A 24,395-nucleotide genomic window follows, 5' to 3' on the forward strand; every position below is an offset into this window, starting at 1 on the left:
CTTTCTCTGTGGGAGCACCTGCCCTCTGGAACGAGCTCCCCCCGGAGATACAGATGATCCCGGACTTACGAACTTTTTGCCGGGCCCTAAAGACTTTCTTATTTCACCAAGCCGGGCTGGCCTAATTTTTAAATTTTTAAATTGTTTAATTTTAATCTGAATTTTAATGGGGTATTTAAACTGTTGGGCCAAATTATTTAATTTATTTTAAATTGCTTTTAAATTTTGTATTGTGTGTTTTTACCTTTGGCTGTTCACCGTCCTGAGTCCTTCGGGAGAAGGGCGGTATATTAAATAAATAAATAAATAAATAAATAAATAAATAAATAAATAAATAAATAAATAAATAAATAAATAAATAAATAAATAAATAAAGCAGTTTGCACAAGCTGAATATTTGTGCTACATTTTGCATGATTTGCATGCTTCCAAGTTGTTTCTAAAGTTAGCCCCAGTTAGAAAGAATTGCTGCAATCCTGTTTAGTAACTGAAACCAGCCTTGTTTAAGATAACTCATCGGAGGATTTGACCTTCCAGGAGGAAGATTAGGTGAGCAAGGCAGTAAGGTAGATTGCTATATTACAGTGTTTCTCAACCTTGCCTTTGAGATGTGTGGACTTTAACTCCCAGAGTGCAGGCTAGGGAATTCTGGGAGTTGAAGTTCACACAACTGAAAGTGGCCAAGAAACATTGCTATAATTAGTATACGAGGCACTGAATCTGTGTTTTGCTTGGGATGCTGCAGGATGCTAGCTAAGAAAGCACTGAAGAGACCTTTAGCATCCTGGCTAGAAAACGTCCTGTTTGTTTGATGCTGTTCATAGACTCTACCGAGAAAAGGAATTGCTCAATGGGAAAGGAAGCTTACTCTGGACTTTTGTACCGTTTACATGCCTTTTCCATGAAAAACAATACCAAATTATATGTTGCAATGGAGAAGGGATTTATTTGGAGGAAAGGTGAGAAGTCAGCTTAAAAGACATGTGTTTGGATTTTTTAAAATAATAGGTTCTCCTTTCTTGTGGAAAGATAAATCTTATGATCTGCTTCAGTTTTGTGGGCAAAGCACAGCTTCTGGTTGATGCTATTTCAATTTGGATAAACCTTTATTATTTTTGTTGGGCTAGAAAATGCTGACTCAGATTTGATTTTATAAGGGATGACATTTAAAAGAATGGGGGCTAATTATAGTTTCAACCATAGTTCCGCAGGAGAAGGCATTCATATTTCTGTTAAATATTTCTGGAGCAATATGATGACTCATTAAATACAACTTCTGCACTAAATACCCTGATTGCCTAATGATTAGGTGTTGGTAACTGAAATCACACGCACTCACACCATTCTTTCTCTCTCAAAATCCTTCTTGCATAAAACGAAGGAAATGTTGTTCTGAGTAATACATTAGCTGGGGTTGCCCAAGAATTGTAAAACGGCCTTTGGTTGCACAACATGTAAAAATGCAGTCTGGAAAATGTCTGTTATGCCTATGACAGAAATGTTACTTCTGTAATTACATAGGCAAAAATAGTAAAAAAAAAAAAAAAAGAGGATAATCTTTTTGATAGTGGTGAACAATATAATAGATGCTGATAATAAGTGTTAAATAAGTGTACAGTGGTCTAAGCACCCTGTTATTAACACAGCTGCCTGCAATTACTGCTGGTTCGAATCTCTCCAAGGCTCAAGGTTGACTCAGCCTTCCATCCTTTCTAAGGTAGGTGAAATGAGGACCCAGTTTGTGGGGGCAATAAGCTGACTTTGTATAAATATATAAAAGTATGAAGGCTATTGCTTAACGCATTGTAAGCCGCCCTGAGTCTCCGGAGAAGGGCGGCATATAAATCAAATTAAAAAAATAATAATTTCATAGCCAGCTGGTGGATAACTGGTGTAGGACAGTGGACAAAATTAAGTTCGTTTGCTTCCCTTCAGATCATTGTGGATTTTTAACCCATACTCTCTTGTGGGGTTTATGAAGATAAAGTGGGAATGGTTTTCAAAAATATAGATGGTTTTCTTCCAAGTAATGGCTTGGATTAATGTAACCTCTTAGGAAACAGATCTTATGATCATCTCAGCACTTCACATACCTCTACAGTTCAAATGTAAAAATGTGACTAAAATTATTTACTTGGAAAAAAAATTAGTTCAAGTAACCAAGAAGTTTACATGCTCAGTAAAAAAAAAAAAAATGCATGAAAGTAATAGTGATATTGATTGAATGCTGTCCTACCCTTGGCGCATAGTCACATGTTGCCACTTTAAAATTAAGAAATCTAATTTTGCAAACAAATTGGAAAGAAAAGTCTTCTTTCCATTTCTTCTTTTTCCAATCAGATCAAGAAAAAAAAAGGGGGGGGCCCTCCTGTAATGGTGCTACTATCAATCTTAGTTTGATATAAGAGACAACTCTGGGGCTAAAACAGAAATGGGAATATATCAAGCCATAATTAATGATGAGCAGATGGATAATTCAGAGTTGATCGTAGCTAGGAAAATAATGATTAGCTGGCCCATCTGTCCTGCATTCTAGGAAAAAGAGGTTCAAGCAGCTTTGAGAGGTCCTGCTTTAATTGATTTACTAATAATTAGCTTTAAGAATTTTGGCTTATTCAGTTTCAAAGATTCCCTATGTTCACTCCTTAGCGTCTTGACAATAAACTGAGCTACAGAAACTCACTGTAAATCTTTCAGGGTTGTACTCTGCTGTTAGAGATTTGATGGTTCAGAGGGAGGAAGAGAAAGATTTTAAATCTATACTCATTTGTGAGTTGCAGACTCATTTAACTCCTATTTCCTGGAGAGCAGATTGAAGATAATTTCCATAGAGACACATTTTGTCCTTCTCAGTTTAACCAACTGAGTTGGGAGCTGTATATCTTGGTGCAGTTGGGCATTTCCCATTAGTTGGAAACATTCTGTTACTCAGCCTACCACAGGCAAAAAGGGGGGGCTTTTTTGGTCCCATATTTTGTTACCACAGGGAAAACCAGATGACTCTTAGAAAGTCCACAAGTTGGAAACTCTGATGTGGGTGCCATAAGCTACTAAAATCTAAAGACTAGTAGTTACTATTAGTTTAATCCTTTATGAATTGTCTATTCCTCTTCTAAAGTCCTTCATGGGAGACTCAACTCTTGGAGATTACAAGTAAATATCCAAATTTGCAGGCAGTCTATATAACCTACAACCATTTGTTCAGTAAGCTTTCGAAGTTACAGAAACTTTGGTCCCAATTGTGGTTATAAATCAAGGACTGTAAACAGATTCAACCTAGAAATAAGGAGACATTTTCTGACAGTGAGAACAGTCAACCAATGGAACAGAAATTGCCTTCAGGAGTTGTGGGAGCTTCATCACTGGAGGCTTTGAAGAAGAGATTGGACTGCCATTTGTCAGAAATGGTGTAGTGGGTCTCCAGCTTGGGTGCGGGTTGGACTTGATGACCTACAAGGTCCCTTCCACCTCTGTTAATCTGAGAAACTACCTGTACTTGGTAGCAATATGGAGGTGGTGGTTGTTGCCATCTTATGGGATACAATTTTCAAATTTTACAGTCTAGCCCATAACTTTTTTCTCTGGTGGTCTCCCATGCTAGTATTTAAACAGTATTTAATTTCCAAGCCCCAACAAGATGGTTGGTGATATTCATTGGATCTTGTAGCGATGAGTTCCACAGTTGAACTGTGCCGTCTTTAGAGAAACACTTATGGCAGCAATTATGAGTGCTGATGTTAATGGTATGGAAAGTTGAATTGCTGTATTTACATGTACCTTGAAAAAGACGGTTGATTTCCATGAAATGTTTAATCATAATAGACCATGAATTGCAGCTGTGATCCTGGCACAGCACTATTTTGATTTAATTTATTTATTTAGGGTTACTTACTTTAATCTTAATGCAGCATTACAATGCATCAAGCCTTAACGCATCAAGCCTTTACTTGATGTCTCAGAATATTAAATGACTATAAATACAATTTAAAACATATTTTAAATGGTAAACAGACATTTAATGGAAGAATTTGGTCAAGTAAGATAGGCAAATGGATTTTGAAACTGAATCCATCCAAAGGTGCAGGAAATCCTTGACTTATAACAGTTCATTTAGTGACCATTCAACAGCACTGAAAAAAAAAGTGAGTTATGATCATTTTTCACACTTATGACCATTGGTCATGTGATTTATATTTGGATGCTTGACAACTGATTCATATTTCTGATGATTGCAATGTCCTTGGGGACTTTTTGTGACCTTCTGATAAGCAAAGTCAGTTGGGAAGCCAGATTCACTTTAAGAATCACGTTAACTGGAATGATTCACTTAGCAACTGTGGTCATAAAATGGGGCAAAACTCACTTAACAAATTTCTCATCTAGCAACATAGGTGAGAAATCTACGGGCTCAATGGTGGTAATAAGTCGAGGACAACCTGTATTTGAAATTCATGAGGGAGAGAACATGATCATTTCCCTCAAACCATCACTGAAAGAGCCTGTTTGTGATCTCCATCAATGATGGTTAGAACTGACTTTTAAAAGAAGCCACTCAGTCCGGTTTTCTATAATTAGAACGGCAGAAAAAACAATTGCTACCCACCTGCCTTCCATTGAGGACCTGTATACTGCACGAGTCAAAAAGACGGCTGTGAAAATATTTACAGACCCCTCGCATCCTGGACATAAACTGTTTCAACTCCTACCCTCAAAACAATGCTGTAGAGCACTGCACCCCAGAACAATTGGACACAAGAACAGTTTTTTCCCAAATGCCATCACTCTGCTAAACAAATAATTCCCTCAACACTGTCAAACTATTTACTAAGTCTGCACTACTATTAATCTTCTCACCATTCCCACCACCCATCTCCTCCCACTTATGACTGTATGATTGTAACTTTGTTGCTTGTATCCTTACGATTTATATCAATATTTTTTCCTGGTTACTTATTTGTACCCTATGACTCATTAAGTGTTGTACCTTATGATTCTTGATGAACGTATCTTTTATTTTATGTACACTGAGAGCATATGTACCAAGACAAATTCCTTGTGTGTCCAATCACACTTGGCCAATAAAAAAAATCTATTCTATTCCCTAATCTAATCTAATCTAATCTATTCTAATCTATTCTATCAATGCAGCATTTAGGGAAATAGTTTTTACATGTTTAAATTAAACTATGTTGCCCCTGCTTTTTTCTTGCATACATTTACTATGTTTGTTCTAATTTGGTTCTCTCTAAACATCTTCAGATTCTAGTTGCCTGAAAGAGTGAATTCCTTTTTTTTTTTTAATTAAGTAAACTTTTATTTTGCAGATGACCTGGAAGAAATTAAGACAATGGAAGAAGTCATGTTAGAATATGCTGTAATGAGCAGAGAACTGAGTCATTATGTACAAGCTGTTGAAGAAACAGTAAATCAGGTAAATGTGGCTGATCTTTAGTCCAACTTTTATAGCTTTCCCATGTCATGAAAGCAAACCCGGAGTTTGAAACACTCTAATGATTAACAAATTGTATGAGATCACTTTTCTTCTCTCGACATGTGACAGATAGCGAATTAGGAACTTAGTCACAGAAGCCGGTACTGTATTCATATATACATTTTGTGTCTTAGAACAGTGGCCAGTATTTGCCCTGCCCATATGAGAACCATTTGTTGTCTTGTGCCCTCTTTAATTTTAAAGCTGATCTTTGGTAGTGGCTAAGGAAGATAGGGATGCAGTGGCTCAGTGGCTAAGACGCTGAGCTTGTTGATCAAAAGATCAGCAGTTCAGCGGTTCGAATCCCTAGTGTCGCGTAACGGGATCAGCTCCCGTTACTTGTCCCAACTTCTGCCAACCTAGCAGTTCGAAAGCATGTAAAAAATGCAAGTAGAAAAATAGGGACCACCTTTGGTGGGAAGGTAACAGCGTTCCGTGCGCCTTTGGTGTTTAGTCATGCCGGCCACATGACCATGGAGACGTCTTCGGACAGCGCTGGCTCTTCGGCTTTGAAACGGAGATGAGCACCACCCCCTAGAGTCAGGAACGGCTAGCACATATGTGTGAGGGGAACCTTTACCTTTACTTTTACCTTTAAGGAAGATGTGGGAATTCTTTTATTTTTCCTTCCCTGTAACTTGGAATAAAAGTGACCTCCCTTAGAAGTGTATCTGAAGCACTTTAAGTCAGGGGTTTTCAAAAATTTTAAAGTCACAGAACCCATTAGTTGTTTTTTTTTTTAAAGTCCTTGAATTCCAGATCAAGAGGTAAAGCTGTAGTGATGGAAAATTGGCTGATTTTGAAGGAAGGTTGGTGTGTATGGGGGTGGGGTTGCTCCTGGTCTCTCATAGACCCCCGTCAAGTTCTTTAAACTTAATTGTAGGGGTCAGTGGAACACAATTTGGAAAATGTCGTTTCACTTATTCACTATGTTAGAAGAGCTCAGCATTTGTTCCGTACCAATCCCTGGATTTTAACAAGTGACATACTTTTGCAAGCTTCTATAAAATTCTGGAACTGTTTCAAATATTTCAGTGGAATTATGAAGTACTCGAAATTGTACCAAAAAAAAAAAAAAAAAAATCCTTGTGGGTACGGGGAAGGAGAGGTTAGGGGAGCTATCTAGCTGTATATGGAAGATGAAAATCTAAAGAGAAAGAAAAAATTATGTGGTAGAATAAAGGGAATGGTTAGTGACCGTGCTATGAAAGTTTGAGACACCGCCAACTCCATCCATTCCCAAACCAGGACCATGCTGCTATGCTGGGACTACAACTCGCAGGCAGGGACCTAAGGAATTCTGGGAGCTGTAGTCTCAACACATCTACAGAGAACCAGGCTGGGGATGTCTGAACTATTTAATGAGATGCAATTATAATATGCAGACATGAAGGTTATAGAGTTAGGGGAAGGAATATTAACAATTCAGAGACTTTTCTGGTGATTTATAGCACCAAATCTCTGACGGGTGTCAAACTCGGGTCATTACGGCGTCATCATGTGACGTATCGTGACTTTTCCCCCCTTCTCTAAATCGGGCATGGGCACGTGACACATCCGGCCCACGAGTTGAACAGCCCTGTCTTAGAGATTCGGGTTTGGCCAAGAAAATTGGGTAACCAGGTGGTATTGCAAAAACTGTAGGATTGATTGAAGCCAGAGATCAGAGAGTTGGCTTGGACAGATCAGAAAGCGGTGAGAGGCATGGAGGTGGATTTGACATGGTGAAAAGAGCTGTAGCATGAAACACGCCAAAACTGTGTCTTCAGACATGCTTCTTCAAAGCTTCACTGGCAAGCTGGATTAATCCTTTCGTCCAGAGATTCCACATCCCTTAAATGTCTTAAAGACTAAGACAGGGGTGTCAAACTGGCAGCCTGCAGGCCGGATGCATCACGCACAGGCCACACCCACCCCAGCTCCGTGAAGGGAAAAAACATCAGGAAGCATCACGTAACGGCAACGTGACGCCGTGAGTTTGACACCCGTGCTCTAAGAGGTGAATAGATAAAGGAGCATATTTGTAGCTCAGGCTTAAAATGAGGGGTCTTTGATAACTCTCTGATCTTGGCTGTTTTCTTGCAGTTGTTTCATTATCCAACTAGGTAACATCATCAGTGAGCTGCATTGATGATGTTACCTAATTTGGGCAATGACACTTTTGCAAGAAAACAACCAAGCTCAGAGAGCACCAAGGACCCCTCATGGATACAACCCTTAGCCTCTGTTTCATCACATTAACTTGAGATGAGGGACAATGAAATTCTGGTTATTGATACGGTTGCCACAGATTGAGAAGGCTTGGCGGTTCTGTCAATTTTGGGTGCAAGGCCTTTGCCCTCCAACCTAAGGGGGGGTGGGAAAGCGAAGGGCAAAGGCCCCTGGGCTTGTAGAAAAGCAGAACTGGCATTCCTGCTCTTTCGTCGCTTTCAGCGAAGGTGTTGGCAGAAAATGCCCTTTCTCGCTTGCCGTTAATAAAAATCCGAGGCAGAACACTTCAGTTTGATGCATTTTACATGGATGGTGTTACAACCCAGGCTGTTTTGATGGAAGAGCTGACCTCGGATGACCCTGTCAGCATGATTGCTTTACAGGAATCACAGTTAGTGGCATTCATTATGAGCAGCCGCAGTCGCTGTTTTTGGCAGATTGGTGGGTGTTGAGTAAGTAATCATGAGATCACTTGCTGGTTCCCAGAGCTATCCATTTCTTTTCTTTCTCCCCCCCTCCCTCTACCTCAAATAATCCTTCACCCCTGCTACTTATAAAACAATAAAAGGGTCTGTCGAAAATGAAAGATTGGTAGCAAAACGTATAGATAGGTGCGTAGCTGAGAAAGCCAAGTTTTTGTTGACTTAAGCTGTTGTAAGAGCAAAAGGGCAGGTGAGCCACGCCAACATCCTCATTTGATTGACTCAGCACTCATTGAATAAGAAACCAGCAATTGAGTTGCTGTAATATTTCTAACAATTGGCTTTGGGAAACCCTTTGTTTGAGCAGAAATGGAAACTCCCTTCTGTGCTCCTTTTAGCTTACCTGGCAGGTAACCCACCTTTTGTTACTTCTCTTTTTTAGTAGGCTTAGGTTATTTTTTATTTCTCACCCCCCCTTTTTTTTTTCTTCAGATTGATCAATATTAAATTAGCAAATTTAAGTGATGGGCTTAAGTCAGGGCTGTCAAGCTGTTGGCCTGCAGGCTGGATGTGTCACACGCTGGCCACGGCCACACCCTGTTTAGTAAAGGGGGGGGGGAAAGTCCCGATACGTCACGTGATGCTGCCGTGACGACGTGATTTTGACACCCCTGGCTTAAGGGTAACTTTATTTAATTTTTTAAAAGGAGGAAAAGTTTATATTTATTGAAAACACAGGTGTCAAACTCGATTTTGTCATGTGACACCTTGTGACTTTTTTGCCTTTGTGGAGCCGGGTGGGCGTGGCCTGTGCGTGATGCATCTGGCCTGCACGCCGCCAGTTTGACACCCAGTGGCAAAAATTATTTTCATTGTTTTCTTTGTCATGGGGCAGCATAAAGGGCAGGAATAAGCTCTGGACAGAGGATAGAGGACAGTCTGAGGGAATCCTCAGTTTATGCCTGCAATTGGGACCAGAATTTTGCTCATAACAGCCATAAATCGAGGCACCCATGTGATTGGACTAGATTTTATGACTCTTTTTACAGCAGTCATTAGGTGAATCACATAGTAAATGTGAACCCATTTCCCAGATGGACATTTTTTTGCCAGAAAAATGCTGCAGATCAACAAAAAATGTCATGAAATGTGGTCATGTGACCACAGGATGCCACAACCAATTGTAAATGTGAAGTGCCAAGTGCCCAAAATCACAGTCGTGTGAACACAGTGGCGGGGAGGGCGCCAAAACATTTTACGAAGGCTGGAAGTACTTTACGGGCCATAAAGCAAACTTTCCAAAGCTGTCGTAACTCCAAACAGTTGTTTAATGATAGGTCGTATGTCAAGGAATACCTGTCAAACATATGAAATTTTTATGCAGCCATTAGTCAATCAAAAATGGCTGAGATCTGCATTAAAAATCAAATATTGAAAAAAGTCTGGTGGTAGCACTTTTTCAAACTAAGATTTTGTTAAGTAAAATGTACTTTTTCTGATAATGATCAGTTGGGTATATGGATTACACCAGGGGTCAGCAACCTGCGGCTCTGGAGCCACATGTGGCTCTTTCACTCCTCTGCTGTGGCTTCCTGTCACTCAAAATATGCGTCACAACCGCCAATGTGCGACACTCGCTGGCATGCGATTTATTGAGCTTTTCAACCCCCGGTAGGCGAACCATGGATAAATCCAAGAAAAGAAAAGTTTCAGAAGAAAACAGAATGTTTAATTCGACTACATATGCTAGTTTTGTGGCCGCTCAAGAAATAGTCAGGCACGGGAGGGGTTTTGTGGCTCCCGGTGTTTTCTTTTCTGTGGGAAATGGGTCCAAATGGCTCTTTGAGTGTTTAAGATTGCAGACCCCTGGGTTACACTGTTCACTGCCCTCAACATCATGTATGGGTAGTCTTCAACTTACGAACACAATGGAGCTGAAAATTTCTGTTGCTAAACAAGGCAGTTATTACCTGGATTTTGCCCCATTTTACGACCTTTCTTGACACAGTTCAGTGATTCACTGCAGTTGTTAAGTTAGCAACACAGTTCGATAAGCTTCGATAAACTTTCCCATTGACTTTGCTTGTCAAGAGGTCACAAAAGCCGATTACATAACCTTGGGTCACTGCAACTGTCATAAGTTTGAATTGTTTGCCAAGCATCCGAATTTTGATCACCTGATCATGGGGATGCTGTGACGGTCATAAGTGTGAAAGATGGTCAAAAGACATGTTTGTGCCATTGAAACTTTGAACGGTCACTAAATAAATGGTTGTAAATCGAGGATACCTGTATTTGGAGGTATATTTTAATAATACTGTTCCTTTCAGCTGTCATGATATCAACGAGTAGATATAGCATAGTGATTTAGCCTAGCTTTAAAACAGCGGTCCACAACCATTCTGGCTGGGCGGAGGAAGGGGTGGCGGGTGGTGGGAGAGGGGATGGTTGCACAAATGCAGCGCATTCACCCACCCCTTCTGTGGCCCGGTTCTGAACGGGCTAAATCCCAGCATCAGGCCACGAACGGGGGGGGGGGGACTAGGGACCCTTGCTTTAAAGCATAATTATCTGCAGTATGGCTTCCTCCTCCTATGAGGACTAAATTCCATGTTTTTATTATTTAGATTAGATTAGATTAGAATTCTTTATTGGCCAAGTGTGATTGGACACACAAGGAATTTGTCTTTGGTGCATATGCTCTCTGTGTACATAAAAAGACAAGATACATTTGTTAAGAATCATAAGGTACAACACTTAATGATAGTCATAGGGTACAAATAAGCAATCAAATCATACTAGGAAACAGTCAATTTAAATCATAAGGATACAGCAACAAGTTACAGTCATACAGTGGAGATGGGTGATAGGAACAATGAGAAGATTAATAGTAATAGTAATGGAGACTTAGTGAATGGTTTGACAGTGTTGAGGGAATTATTTGTTTAGCAGAGTGATGGCGTTCGGGAAAAAACTGTTCTTGTGTCTAGTTGTTCTGGTGTGCAGTGCTCTACAGCATCATTTTGAGGGTAGGAGTTGAAACAGTTTATGTCCATGATGCGAGGGGTCTGTAAATATTTTCACAGCCCTCTTTTTGACTCGTGCAGTATACAAGTCCTCAATGGAAGGCAGGTTGGTAGTAATTGTTTTTTCTGCAGTTCTAATTAACCTCTGAAGTCTGTGTCTGTCTTGTTGGGTTGCAGAACCAAACAAACAGTTACTAGAGGTGCAGATGACAGACTCAATAATTCCTCTGTAGAACCACTCTTTTTTTTACCACTCTTGAAATGAATTCTGTTTCCTTACAACAACTTGTATGAAAACATCCTAAAATTGTAAAGTTTCTAAACTAAAAGCCGGCAATAATTTTGTAATATAATGGATGGGGCACAAAGAGAGTTTAGATATATTATTCTACAGGTAAATGCTTGACTGAGAAGAAGGATCTATATGTAGGTAAGTTGCAAGTTTGAATATTCAAATACGATATTCAAATTAGCACAACCCAGAATTGAGTTAAAGTGAGGCTAAGATATACACCGTTGTAGTTTTTGACAATCTCTGTGCATGCAAAATGGAGACATGGAAGGTTCTGTCAAAATATAATTTTTTTTAAAAAAAGTATTCATTTTATAAAGAATATACACACTATGTTTATACACAGTATACATTTTAAAAAGAGGCTTGCTGTTTACATTCGAGCAAAAATATAATGTAATTGAATGACATGAATGTGGTCATAGCTACAATAAAAGGACAAGATATTGGCACACCTGTATGTATGGCAGATTTTTGTTTATTTACTTTGCTTTCTATAACTACTCTGATTTTGTTAACCATAAATTTAAATCATAAATACATTCTTTTTTTTTCTTTGCTGTAATATTTTATTAATTGTACATACAAAAAATTATGCTTAAAAGTTTTCATTGCCTACTTCCATTGAGCTGGAACCAATTGCCATACTTTCCATGGAAATATCCCTTCAAATGGAGCAATTTAAACAATGCAACCATTGATTCATTAATCGCACTAATCAGGACCTATCTATAATCTTTCAACCAATTTTCCCTCTTTGCACATGTCTTAAAACTGGACATGTTGGATGTTTTCAGGAAGTTAGAAGACAGCTTATTAAAAGGTGCAACAGTTGATCTTATCTCTCTCATTACTGACCGGTTAATTACAAAGTGTGTTACTGGAATAAATTTCCTATCTTATAATTGGAGAAGACAATATTCCATATCTGGGACACGGAAGGGACAAGAAAAGCATCTTTTTTTTTTTAATTGAAAAAGTTTTCAATTACAAATTTCCCCCCCTTTCCCCCCCCCCTAACCGCCCCTCACCACCCCATCCCCCCTGTGACTTCTTCAAAATAAAAACCTAATACATAACAGATTATATAATATTTTACCATCCCCTTACCCCCACTCCAAATACTGACCCTTACTTCTAGTGATATTATTAATATTATTACTTCCCCCACTTACCAAACACTTCAAAATAACATTCCATTATAACACTATATGATAACTTCTGATTTAACACAGTAATATTATTATAACTCCCAATTTATCGATAGTCTGCCCTTTTTTTTCCCCCTTCCCCATACTTATGTCTGTATATTAATATAACATTTCAAAACAACCTTCCACTTTAAAACTATATAATAAATCCTACTTTAACATTTAATCTTTTGCGTATATTAATATAACATTTCAAAGCGGCCTTCCCCATGAATTCTAGTTTTACATTTGTTCTACTCTATCCATTTCCTCCACTCCCATGTATATGTCTCTTAAGCATCCCCTTTTTTTTAATCTATACAATCAATACAAACAAGAAAAGCATCTTGTTAAGAAGGGCTGATGCGGTTTTGATGCTGGCTGCACAATTTGCCACCCTGTGAATGTGTAAAAGTATGAGCCGTCAAATGTACATTGGTGGTGTGATGCAAGACATTGGCTGGCTGCTGAATGGGCAATAGCTTGGGTGGTGTTCTGGTTCTTCATGCAAATGTAACTTCTGGTGGGAAATTTGCTAACCCTTTCTCAGCAGTCTTCGTTGTATAACACTTGGAACCTGGAAGTTTTGCAAAACAAATCCAGATAGGAATCATTGTTGCACGAGGAGGGAGGAGACAGAAAGGGAAGCGAAGGAGTGATATAGAGGAACTCATCTTGATTGATATGAGAAGGAGGTTACCAAGGAAGACTATTGAAACCAAATTATTCTGCCGTAATTTTCATAGACGTTGGGAGTTTTAAATGCAAAAATACACAAACACACGTATGTATGTATGTATGTATGTATGTATGTATGTATGTATGTATACATATAAATGAATGCATATAGGCAGTCCTCGACTTACATTAGTTCATTTAGTGACTGAAGTTACTAAACTGAAACAAGTGACTTGTAACCAGGGTGGATTTGATTTTAAATTATTGGGAGTTTTAAATTGTCTCGGCCAAAAATTATTTAATTGGGTTTTAATCATGTCTTAACTTTTGTATTTATGTGTTTTATTTCGTGCCTGTTCACCGCCCTGAGTCCTTCGGGAGTAGGGCGGTATACAAATCTAATAAAATGAAAAAAAAAATGAAAATGAAATGAAATCGAGTTGATTTAAATCACAATTTAAATCATGATTTAAATCACTAGTAAAAAGGCTTGATTTAAATCAACTCGATTTAAATCATAATTTTTAAAGAGCAACTGCCATCTCTGCTACTCCTTTGACCCACTGTTGACTCACCGATAGTCCCAGTGTTGCAGAATATACAGCCTCATGCTACATAACTAAGCTCCATTTCATGCTGAATAAACTAAATTATTTATGTATCTTAAATAGAAAACTATCTTACGATAGATTTTTACCCCAAAAGTTTTTTATTAAAATAAATTCGATAAAAATCAAAAAAATCCAATTTAAATAAAAAAAAATCCGATTTAAATAAAAAAAATCTGATTTTTTGATTTTTTTAAAAAAATCATTGATTTTTATTTATTTATTTATTTTATTTTTTATTTTTATTTTGATTTATATGCCGCCCTTCTCCGGAGACTCAGGGCGGCTTACAATGTGCTAAGCAATAGCCTTCATCCTTTTGTATATTTATACAAAGTCAGCTTATTGCCCCCACAAACTGGGTCCTCATTTTACCTACCTTAGAAAGGATGGAAGGCTGAGTCAACCTTGAGCCTGGTGAGATTTGAACCTGCAGTAATTGCAGGCAGCTGGTGTTAATAACAGGGTGCTTTAGACCACTGTACTACCAAGGCTCCATCCCTTATCCACCCTGCTTGTAACTGGTTTTTCACACTTAACAACCTTTGCAGCATCCCCATGGTCACGCGATTCTTGGCAACTGACTCATATTTATGACGGTTGCAGTGTCCCAGGGTCATGTGATCACTTTTTGCGACCTTTTGACAAGCAAAGTCAATGGGGAAGCCTGATTCACTTGACAGCCATGTTATTAAGTTAACAACTGCAATGATTCACTTAACAACGGAGGCAAGAAAGGTCATAAAATGGGGCAAAACTCACTTAACACATACGTTGCTTAGCAACAGAAATTTTGGGCTCAGTTGTGATCGTAAGTTGAGGACTACCTGAACTGTGTTTTGCAGTGAAAAATAGAGACAAGGACTCTAAGATGTATTAAAAAGGCTGTTTATTTGAAGCATTGGCTGCTCATCTGGAATCCCTAATGCATTTTCTGTGCTCCTAACTGTGGTTGCTGATAATTGACAGTACAATTTATTCCTATCTTAAAGTAAAAAGAGATGTAAACTGTAAAAGAGATGTAGCCCGCTTGGTTTTTTTTTTTTAAACCTTAACCCAGGGGTCTGCAACCTTAAACACTCAAAGAGCCATTTGGACCCATTTCCCACAGAAAAGAAAATACCGGGAGCCACAAAACCCTTCCCATGCCTGACTATTTCTTGAGTGGCCACAAAACTAGCATATGCAGTTGAATTAAATGTTCTGTTTTCTCTGAAACTTTTCTTTTCTTGGATTTATCCATGGTTGGCCTACTGGGGGTTGAAAAGCTCAATAAATCGCGTGCTGGCAGGTGTCGCACATTGGCGGATGTGATGCATATTTTGAGTGACAGGGAGCTGCAGCAGAAGGGTGAAAGAGCCACATGTGGCTCCAGAGTCACAGGTTGCTGTCCCCTGCCCTAACCCATAAAGAAACTCCTGAAATGGTTCCCTCAACCTTCTGATTTAAATGCCTCCATATATACATGTATAATGATTGCAACCTTTTTGGTTCAGTGGGCAGGGCTGATTTTGGTTTGTGGATGGTCTTCCACATTAAAGAAATGATTACTTGGGTCTCAAAACATTGCTTTATCCCCGTGATTTTCAAACTTGGCTACTGAAAGGTGCGTGGACTTCAACTCCTAGAATTTCCCAACCTAATGGTGACTGGGGAAATTCTGGGAGTTGAAGTCCACGTATTTTCCAGTTGCCAAGTTTGAAAAACACTGGTTTATCAAAAGGCAAGTTGGATATACTTCATCAAGTTTTGTTGCTTCTTTGGAATACAAGGAAAATCCAGTGGTAATCTTTGGAAGAAAAATTATATCAGAAACTATTGTTTTGCTTGGCATTTAAATTTTGGTTGAAAATTAATCAAGCTTAAAAAGAATGGGAAGGGATAGACAGACACATAAAGAGAGCACAGGGGGTTTAGAAATGTAAAAACAAACAAATACATTGTCGGCTGGCGACCCCCCGGGGAAGAGCCTTCTCTGTGGGGGTACCCGCCCTCTGGAATGAGCTACCCCCAGGGATACGACTAATCCCGGACCTCCGGACCTTCCGCCGGGCCCTGAAGACTTTTTTATTTCAGCAAGCCGGGCTGGGTTAAAAATTTTTAATTGGGTGAATTTTATGGGTAAGGGGTTTTAAATTGGAGAAGCCTAAGATAATTTAATTTTGTTTTAATGTATTTTAATATTTGTATTGTGTGTTTTTAATTCTGGCTGTTCACCGCCCCGAGTCCTTCGGGAGAGGGGGCGATATAAAAATTTAATAAATAAAATAAATAAATAAAATAAATACCACCGATATAATGTTGGAGATCTCAGATTTGCCATTAAATTAAATAGTTGCAGTAAGTGGAAAGGAGATGCAGAAGATATTGAATACTTTCCTGAGATGTAACTATCTCAAATTCTGATCAGATGTTTTTACAATTGATTTAATGTGTTGTAGTAGCCCATGTACACCAGCTTTCCCAATCCTAAGTAATGTTGTAGGGATGACTTTATTTTAAAATGCATTTCCCCCCAGATTTTTTTCTGCTTTAACATTTAGTAGTAATTTTGCTTTGCATCCTTACTCTCATTTCTGAAAATGAAAGAGGGATATTACTTTCTATTACTGTTTTCCATTTTATGTCAGGGAGCGTTACAGCTTTTAAAAGAAATCCTTCAATTTCAGTAATTGTGCCGTGCTAAAAAATCCTTCCAGCTCTGAGGCACTAAAGCTGCTTTCAGAACAGTTTGAATCCTTTAGTAAACTTATAGCCCCTGCAAGCTTCGTTTTCAAAATCCAGTTTGCTTACATTTCTGAATCCCTAAAGCTCTGAAAGAGGTAAAATCCCTTCTGTCCCTATGCAGTCTATGAGTAGCTGATCTTATTTATTAATTTATTTTGACGTGGATGTTGATGAGGAAGTTACGCGAACTGAGACTTGCATTCTGAATGTTTTAGCATTTGCCATGTTCATTTTGAAAATGGAACTAGGAATGGTTTAATGACAGGAGAAACTCTCCTGAGAAAATCCAACTGATATTAAAGAAGGGGTGACAACTGAATAACTTACCCTGCATATCCCAAAGGTGCTTTTTCAAGAGTCAGCTGGACTTTCTGGTTTTTCTTGGAAGAGGTTTCACTTCTCATCCAAGAAGCTTCTTCAGCTCTGAGCTCACCTTGGATGAGAAGTGAAACATCTTCCAAGAAAACCCAGAAAATCCAGTTGCCTCTTGAAAAAGCACCTTTGGGACAACCATGACCTGGATGATTGAGGATCTCCATAGACATCTACCCTGTGTAATTGCAGAGATATTCTTAGGAAATCCATAGGGATGCTATTAGAGTCAGCAATGGCTCTCCGAAACTCCTTATCTGGTGCCCCAAAATCCTAACTCCCTCATCAGCAAAAGAAAAATTATTAAGAAAGCAACAAGAATGTCCCAGTAGATTACAGATAGTCCTTGACTTACAACCATTTGTTTCGTGACCATTTGAAGTTACAAATGGCATTGAAAAAAAGTGTCTTGTGCCTGTTTTTCACAATTACTGCTGTTGCAGCATCCCTGTGGTCATGTGATCAAAATTTGGATGCTTGGAAACTGACTCATATTTATGACAGTTGCAGTGTCCCGGGATCAGGTGATCACCTTTTGCGAACTTCTGATGAGCAAATTCATTGGGGGAGCCAGATTCATTTAATATCTATGTTACTAACTTAACAACTGCAGTGATTCACTTAACAACTTGGGCAAGAAAGGTTGTAAAATGAGTCAAAACCTATTTAACTACCGTCTTGCTTAGCCACAGAAATTTTGGGCTCAGTTGTGGTTATGAGTCAAGTACTATCTGTATATATTTGACAGGTGAGTGGGGCCAGCTTTCTTTCAGGAAGATAGGCTTGCCAAAACTGACTACCCTTGACAAGCTTCTCAGCACTGTATGAGGTATTGGTCTAGGACAGTGAAGAAGGCTAATCTTTTACATCACCGTGTGCCGACCTGCGAGCTGGAAATGGCACACAAAACCATCCCACCTGGACCGCGTGGCCTTGCTGGCCTTCATGCACGCAGGAGCTCTGAAACCCGGAAGAGCTGAGTTCCATTGTGCATGTGCGTGCTGGTACCCAAACATCCGGTTTCCGGCACGGAGGCGCGCCCGACATGGAAACCCAGAAGTTTGGGTGCTGGCATGTGCATGCGCAATGGAACGCTGCTCTTCCAGGTTTTGGTGCTCCCGCATGTGCGAAGGCCAGCTGACTAGCGTGCGTGTGTGCACTGGAACATGGAAGAGTACCCAGCAAGGCCACATGTACCACATGGGGTGGTTCTGCGTGCCACTTCCAGCACCCGTTCCATAGGTTTGCCAACACGGGGCTAGGAGTATTTTATCTTATATTTATAAAAGTTTGATAAAAAGGGGACCGTTCTGATAAGTTGCAAGGATAGAATCTTACATTATCTTCTGTACAGCTCATGGGCTAGGCTACTGTCTTTTATTTTCCTTTCCCTCTTCAAACATATTTTCTGTAAACCCTTAGCGTGTTGTTTTGTGGAATGACTAATGCATATTAGTGGATTTGTGTTCAGTTCTGAGTCACCACTTTGTTTTATTGTGACTTGAAATCCCTATAGAAATGAAATATTGTAGAGGACTTTAACCTTTTGTTCCAGGGATGTATTTTGACATAGTGGTTCTGTGTCAACAATTCTTCTGTTGTGGGACAAGCATTTTAGCTGGTGAAAAAAAAAACAATAGAACATTTTTGTAATAGTTTACTTTTATTTTTTAATAGAAAAAGATGAGCCAAACCATATGGAGTAACCATTGTGGAAGACATATTTGTTTTTACGTTAGCACTAGCCCTGGAATACAGCCTGTTTCTAATAATTGAGTTTCAAACTAGGATCCAGAAAACATGTAGCTCAATTAGCACACTTACAAATAGACTTTGCATCTTAGAAGCATAGCTTTTCTCAATCAACAGGTGGTCTGCTTTTCTCTGGCTTTATTAGGAAAACAGCCTCTTAAAAATACTGTTTAAAGTCTTTAAAAACATAGCAAGCAAGTCTCTGGGTTCCATTAAAAATGTTCTTATCCAGGACAAAGTTGAGCAAATATGTGATATGTCAAATGTGTTGCATTTCATGATAAAAAGCAAGTTGTCCAATTCAAAACAATAATGAGGAATGGGGTGTAAACTCTTATAATTTATTAAATTCTTAATCCAGTTAAATATTAGTTAATTCAGTTCTTTTTCAAAAGTGCTTGCTTCATTCATTCATTCATTCATTCATTCATTCATTCATTCATTTTCTATAGCCAAATGTTGTCCCTTGGAATTATACATTATAACATTGGTTGTGAGGTATGTTGGAGATACAATTTGAATAAAATTTCATAGTCACATCCATGTAATTTTGTTGGAAATGGCAGAGAAGTGGATGTGTTTGAAATGTTCTGAAGGCCTTCAATTTAAAAACTAACCAGATCTGAGCATGCTTAGCCTTTTGAGATCAGACTGAGTTGGTTAGATCCTACCATCTAGTTGGGTGTGAGCTAGAGAGACAATTTGGTGATATAGTCAGATGAGCCAGAGAGTCAGTTTGGTGTAGTGGTTAAGGCATCAGCCTAGAAACTGGGTGACTGTGAGTTCTAGTCCTGGTATAGCGAACTGGGTGATATGGGATCAATCTCCCTTTCTCATTCCCTCTCTGAACCCTAGGAAGAAGGCAAGAACAAACCACTTCTGAAAATCTTGCCAAAACAACTGCAGGTCCAGATAGTTGCCAATAGTCAACACTGATTTGAAGGCACATGTGCGCACGCAGACATGGTCAATTAAGTAATTATTACTTACCCATCGAACTTTATGCTAAGTGCCTATTGCCATTGTGGACCAAATTCAGCCTTATCTATAGTCATAGTCATTCTTGAGGCAGGGGGCCGGGGGACAAGGACACTGCAGTACAAAGTCTTAAGTTAATTGCCTGCAAATATCATGGCCCGAGTACAAAATGGCAGATGTGTATCATGACATTTCAGTGCACATTTTATCATTCTGGTGTCATGATGGTTAGTAATAGATTAGAGACAATCCCATGTTATTTTTCCCATTGTCTTGGTACCATATGGAAACCTATAAGTACTATATTTTTTTTTAAAAAAAATAAATACTTGGGCCTGATATTTAACCTTGAAATTATTTTTATTAGGGTTTGTCCTGCATGGGTCAGGGTTGGCTTGCCTTTGAGTAACTCACTTAGCACCCTGACACAGTCATTAAGTGAACCAACTGTTCACTATGGAATGCTTTTACCAAAACACAGAAATAAATGCCTTTTTTTAAAAACCAAAGGTTGTAAAATGTAGTGATGTGATTGCAGGATGCTGCAAATGGCCGTAAGTGTGGGCTGGCTGCTGAGCACTTAAATGCAGTCACGTGACCATCGATGAGAGTGGCTATTGGAAGTGCAGAACCGGTTTGTAAGTACCCCTGGAGAGGTCCGTCATAACTTTGAACGGTCTCTAAGTGACTGATTGTAAATTGAAGACTACCAGGACTATGTATAAAGTATTTGGAAGGCCTTGAGGGTTCAAGAGCCCTCTGCAAAGAGTGCTCAGATCCAACAAATACTAATGGAACTGAATTTTAAGTTTGAAATTTAATATTAAATAGTTTATTTTTAATTCATGTATTGAATTTATATGCTACCCATCTCATTGTCGAGCAGATCTGCACTCATCTGATTAAACACATTTTATTTATTTATTAATTAAATTTGTATGTCGCCCCCCTCCGAAGACTCAGGGCGGCTCACAATGCATTTAAAATCATTATAAAAAACATTTAAAAATTAAAAACATTAAAACTCATTCACACCATTCATGGCCGGATCTCACCAGATCGCAAGAGCGAGATCAACGGCCCCAGGTCTGCCGGAAAAGACAGGTCTTCACCGCTTTTCGGAAGGCCAATAGGGTGGGGATTGTCCGGACCTCAGGAGGTAACTGGTTCCAGAGAGCTGGGGCAGCCAGAGAAGGCCCTCCCCCGGCATTGTTTAACTGACGGGACCTTGAGGAGACCAACTCTGTGGGATCTTATCGGTCCCACAGTGATTATTCCATGTGGATTTAATGATTTTCTCTTTATGCCATACTAAAAAGTACATTTTGTTGGGAATTTTTCGAGGAATTCTTGGTGTCACGTCCAAGATTTGGAAGTGTAGACACATGTAGTCCTATTCTACATCTATGTAGATTAATACTGCACATCCAAAATTATAGAAACTAATAAGCCACATTGAAGAAGTTGAAGATGCTCTCTATAATGGATACGTTTGGGGCCAATATTTGTAGCTTTTGTTCATTTTTCCTTTCTTTTCCCTTATTCCCTGGGAATAATTTTTTAATCTGGATTTTCACAACGCTAGGTTTACCACATACATTGAGAAATTCAGGAAAGACTGATATAATGCTATCTGGAGCCATCATGGATTTCAACTGTTTTGCAAGAATTCATTGCTTAAAGTGTAGCAGGGATTATATTTATGTGGAGAAGATATTTTCTGGAGAAGAAGATAGATAAGAGGATGAATAATAAAGCAATTGACCAAACAAAAAGAAAAAAGAAAGAAGGGAAAGGAAAGGAAAGGTTGGAGAAGCAGCAGAATGCAGGAAAAGAAGAATGAATAGTCTTAACTTCTATGGAATCCTTGATGCTCCCTGAACTTGCTTGCAAAGATTTTATAACCCAGCTAGATAACATCAGTGCCAGATATTGTTACCTAGTTGTCAGATCAGTTCCAGGACATGTACTGATGACGTTAGTTAGTAAGGTAATGAAACGTCTGCAAGCAAACGTTTCCACAGTTCAGCCCTAAGCAAGTTATTCTCTTCTATTGATTTGGGGCCTCCTTCATATGTGTGTGTGAGTGTTTGTGTGTGTATGATTGTGGTTTCTCAAAATGCCATGTGCATTTTTGTATTGATCGAACACAAACAGCCCCCAAAAATGTGTATTATTGGAATATAAATACATCTGAACCACAAAAGATAGGTGATCGCAATGAAATGTAAGGAAATAGATATGAAAAGAGCATTAATAAGTCAAGTCAAAGACTTTTCTAGCTTAGCATCCTGTTTTCTGGATCCTTCATGGATGTTTCTGGGAACCAGATGTTTCTACGATTTTTTGCAAACAGAGCATAAAGGTAGCTACAATCTGTAACAGATGATCCCAAAGTTTTTTTTGGTTCACAGCACCTTTAGAGTCTCAGTAATTTTTTTCCACCGGTCCCTATTATGACCCTCCAGTGCCCCTGTGAGTTCATTGTGTCAGTTGCGAATTACAGGTCTATAGGATATTTCTCTGCCTCCGAGAATAGGAAGTGCATGTTGTTACGGGGCCTTGTACTTGACTTAATCACTTTAAACCACTTAAGCCAATAATTCTCAGTTGCTATCTAGTGTCTTTTTGGCATTTGCAAGAAAGTTACAAGTCCTGGAGCTTTTAAATTTTATTCTTCTCATCTCTCATCTCTCCAGCTGGCACTTTTAATTTAATTTTTTTTCTTCTCCACTTGAAAATATATAATATTACAGTACAATATTATAGCACAGAAAGAAAACAGTGGAATACATTTATAGACTGATAACGTTTTAATGTGAAAAAGTATGAAAAAACAGATATGCACAGAAGGGAGGGAGGGAAGGAAGGAAGGAAGGAAGGAAGGAAGGAAGGAAGGATGGATTATATATACTGTATTTTCCGGCGTATAAGACGACTGGGCGTATAAGACGACCCCCAACTTTTCCTGTTAAAATATAGGGTTTGGGCTATACTCGCCATATAAGACTGCCCCTCTTCCAATGCACACCAAATAAAAATTAAAAAACATCAACTGGCTCACCTACAATGTAAAAGCAGCTGTGCTAGACCCAAAATGGCCCCTGTAACAAGCAGGAACCTCACACAGCCACAAAAAGCCCCCCCAAAAAACTTTCACACTCTAAACACACACAACACAAAACAACTGGCTCACCCACAATGTAAAAGCAGCTGTGCTAGACCCAAAATGGCCCCTGCAACAAGCAGGAACCTCACACAGCCACAAAAAGTCCAAAAAACCAACTTTCACACTTTACACACACAAAATTCCACATACAGCTTTGTGAGATTTTGTGTGTTTGTGTAGTTGAAGTGAAACACTACAGAAACACACTAAATCTCAGAAAGCTGCACAAATATTGTTTTATTTTATTTTATTTTTATTTTTATATGAAAGCTAAATTTAAAACTTCCTAAACTTTAAATGGCTAGGTCTAAAAAAGAACAACTAAAAAAACCCCAATTGACTATTTTTTTTAAAGCTCCCAAAGGGGAAAAAAACTTACCCAATAGAACAGGGGTCTCCAACCTTGGCAACTTTAAGACTTGTAGACTTCAACTCCCAGAATTCCTCAGCCAGCTTTGCTTTGCTGGCTGAGGAATTCTGGGAGTTGAAGTCCACAACTAACTCCTTGCTTGATTGCAGGCAGGGAGTTGCTTGCTTGCCTGAATAGATTCAGGCAAGCAAAGCAAGGCAAGCGTTGCGACTAGCAGCTGAGGTAAGCAAGCTGGAGGGGGAAAACTTTTTCCCTTTTACATGGCTCTGGCCATCCCAGCTGAGTTGCAGGGAACTCAGCTGGGATCGTCAGAGCTGGGATCCTCAGAGTAAAAGGGAAAAAACTTTTTTCCTTTTACGTGGTTTCTGGCGATCCCAGCTGAGTTGCAGGGAACTCAGCTGGGATTGTCAGAGCTGGGATCGCCAGAGCTGGGATCGCCAGAGCCATTTAAGGCTCGTCAGAGCCTTTCGGGCTGGTCTGCCTGGTTACAGGAGAACTACACCCGGCGTATAAGACGACCCCCGACTTTTGAGAAGATTTTCATGTGTTAAAAAGTCGTCTTATACGCCGGAAAATACGGTAGTAATAGTTTTTTTATAATATGGAGCTACCTTTCCTGGTTGGGGGCTGAGGGGCTGCATGGAGAACCATAGTGCAAATTGACCAGAATCATCTCATGCATATATATGGAATGTTCAGATTTTTCTTGGGGCGGAATTTCATTTCATTTCCCTCTCTTCATTTTCTTTTTTTAAAACAGTTTAAGATCTTCTGTTATATTTTTCTCCAGCTGGAGTCTGAAAAGGTAGTGGGAACCCACAGAAGTTTGGGGCTTCAGATGCCAGCTTTAAATCTTATAGTCGTTTAGTATAGTATATGTAAATGCTGATATTCCCAAACCAGGGTATATATTTTGCCTTTTGGCAAGAAGCTACATCTCTAATTAGTTTTGGCTTTTTTAATCTTGAAGTTTGTCTTGTTTGAACATCTTCCTCCAGGGTTTGGGTGAGAATCTTGAAGATGAGAGTGTCAAAATCTCACGGAACCTCTGAGTTGAAAAGATGGAAATCTTTGAATTACAGTCATTTAACATAATCTTATATATATAG

At 39.0% G+C, this 24,395-nt stretch overlaps 1 protein-coding gene across 1 annotated transcript in view; it reads left to right on the plus strand.

Annotated features, from left to right (window-relative positions):
* Window positions 1-24,395, plus strand: part of NSMCE2 (NSE2 SUMO ligase component of SMC5/6 complex) — a 248,956-nt gene that overhangs the window by 26,338 nt on the left and 198,223 nt on the right. The window contains exon 3 of the mRNA XM_034422292.3: window positions 5,325-5,431. Within this exon, the coding sequence (XP_034278183.2) occupies window positions 5,325-5,431 (107 nt within the window). The remainder of the gene's footprint in view (window positions 1-5,324; window positions 5,432-24,395) is intronic.

This window comes from Pantherophis guttatus, chromosome 3 (genome assembly GCF_059756535.1).
Source record: "Pantherophis guttatus breed Tessera chromosome 3, ASM5975653v1, whole genome shotgun sequence".
Classification (NCBI taxonomy): domain Eukaryota; kingdom Metazoa; phylum Chordata; class Lepidosauria; order Squamata; family Colubridae; genus Pantherophis; species Pantherophis guttatus.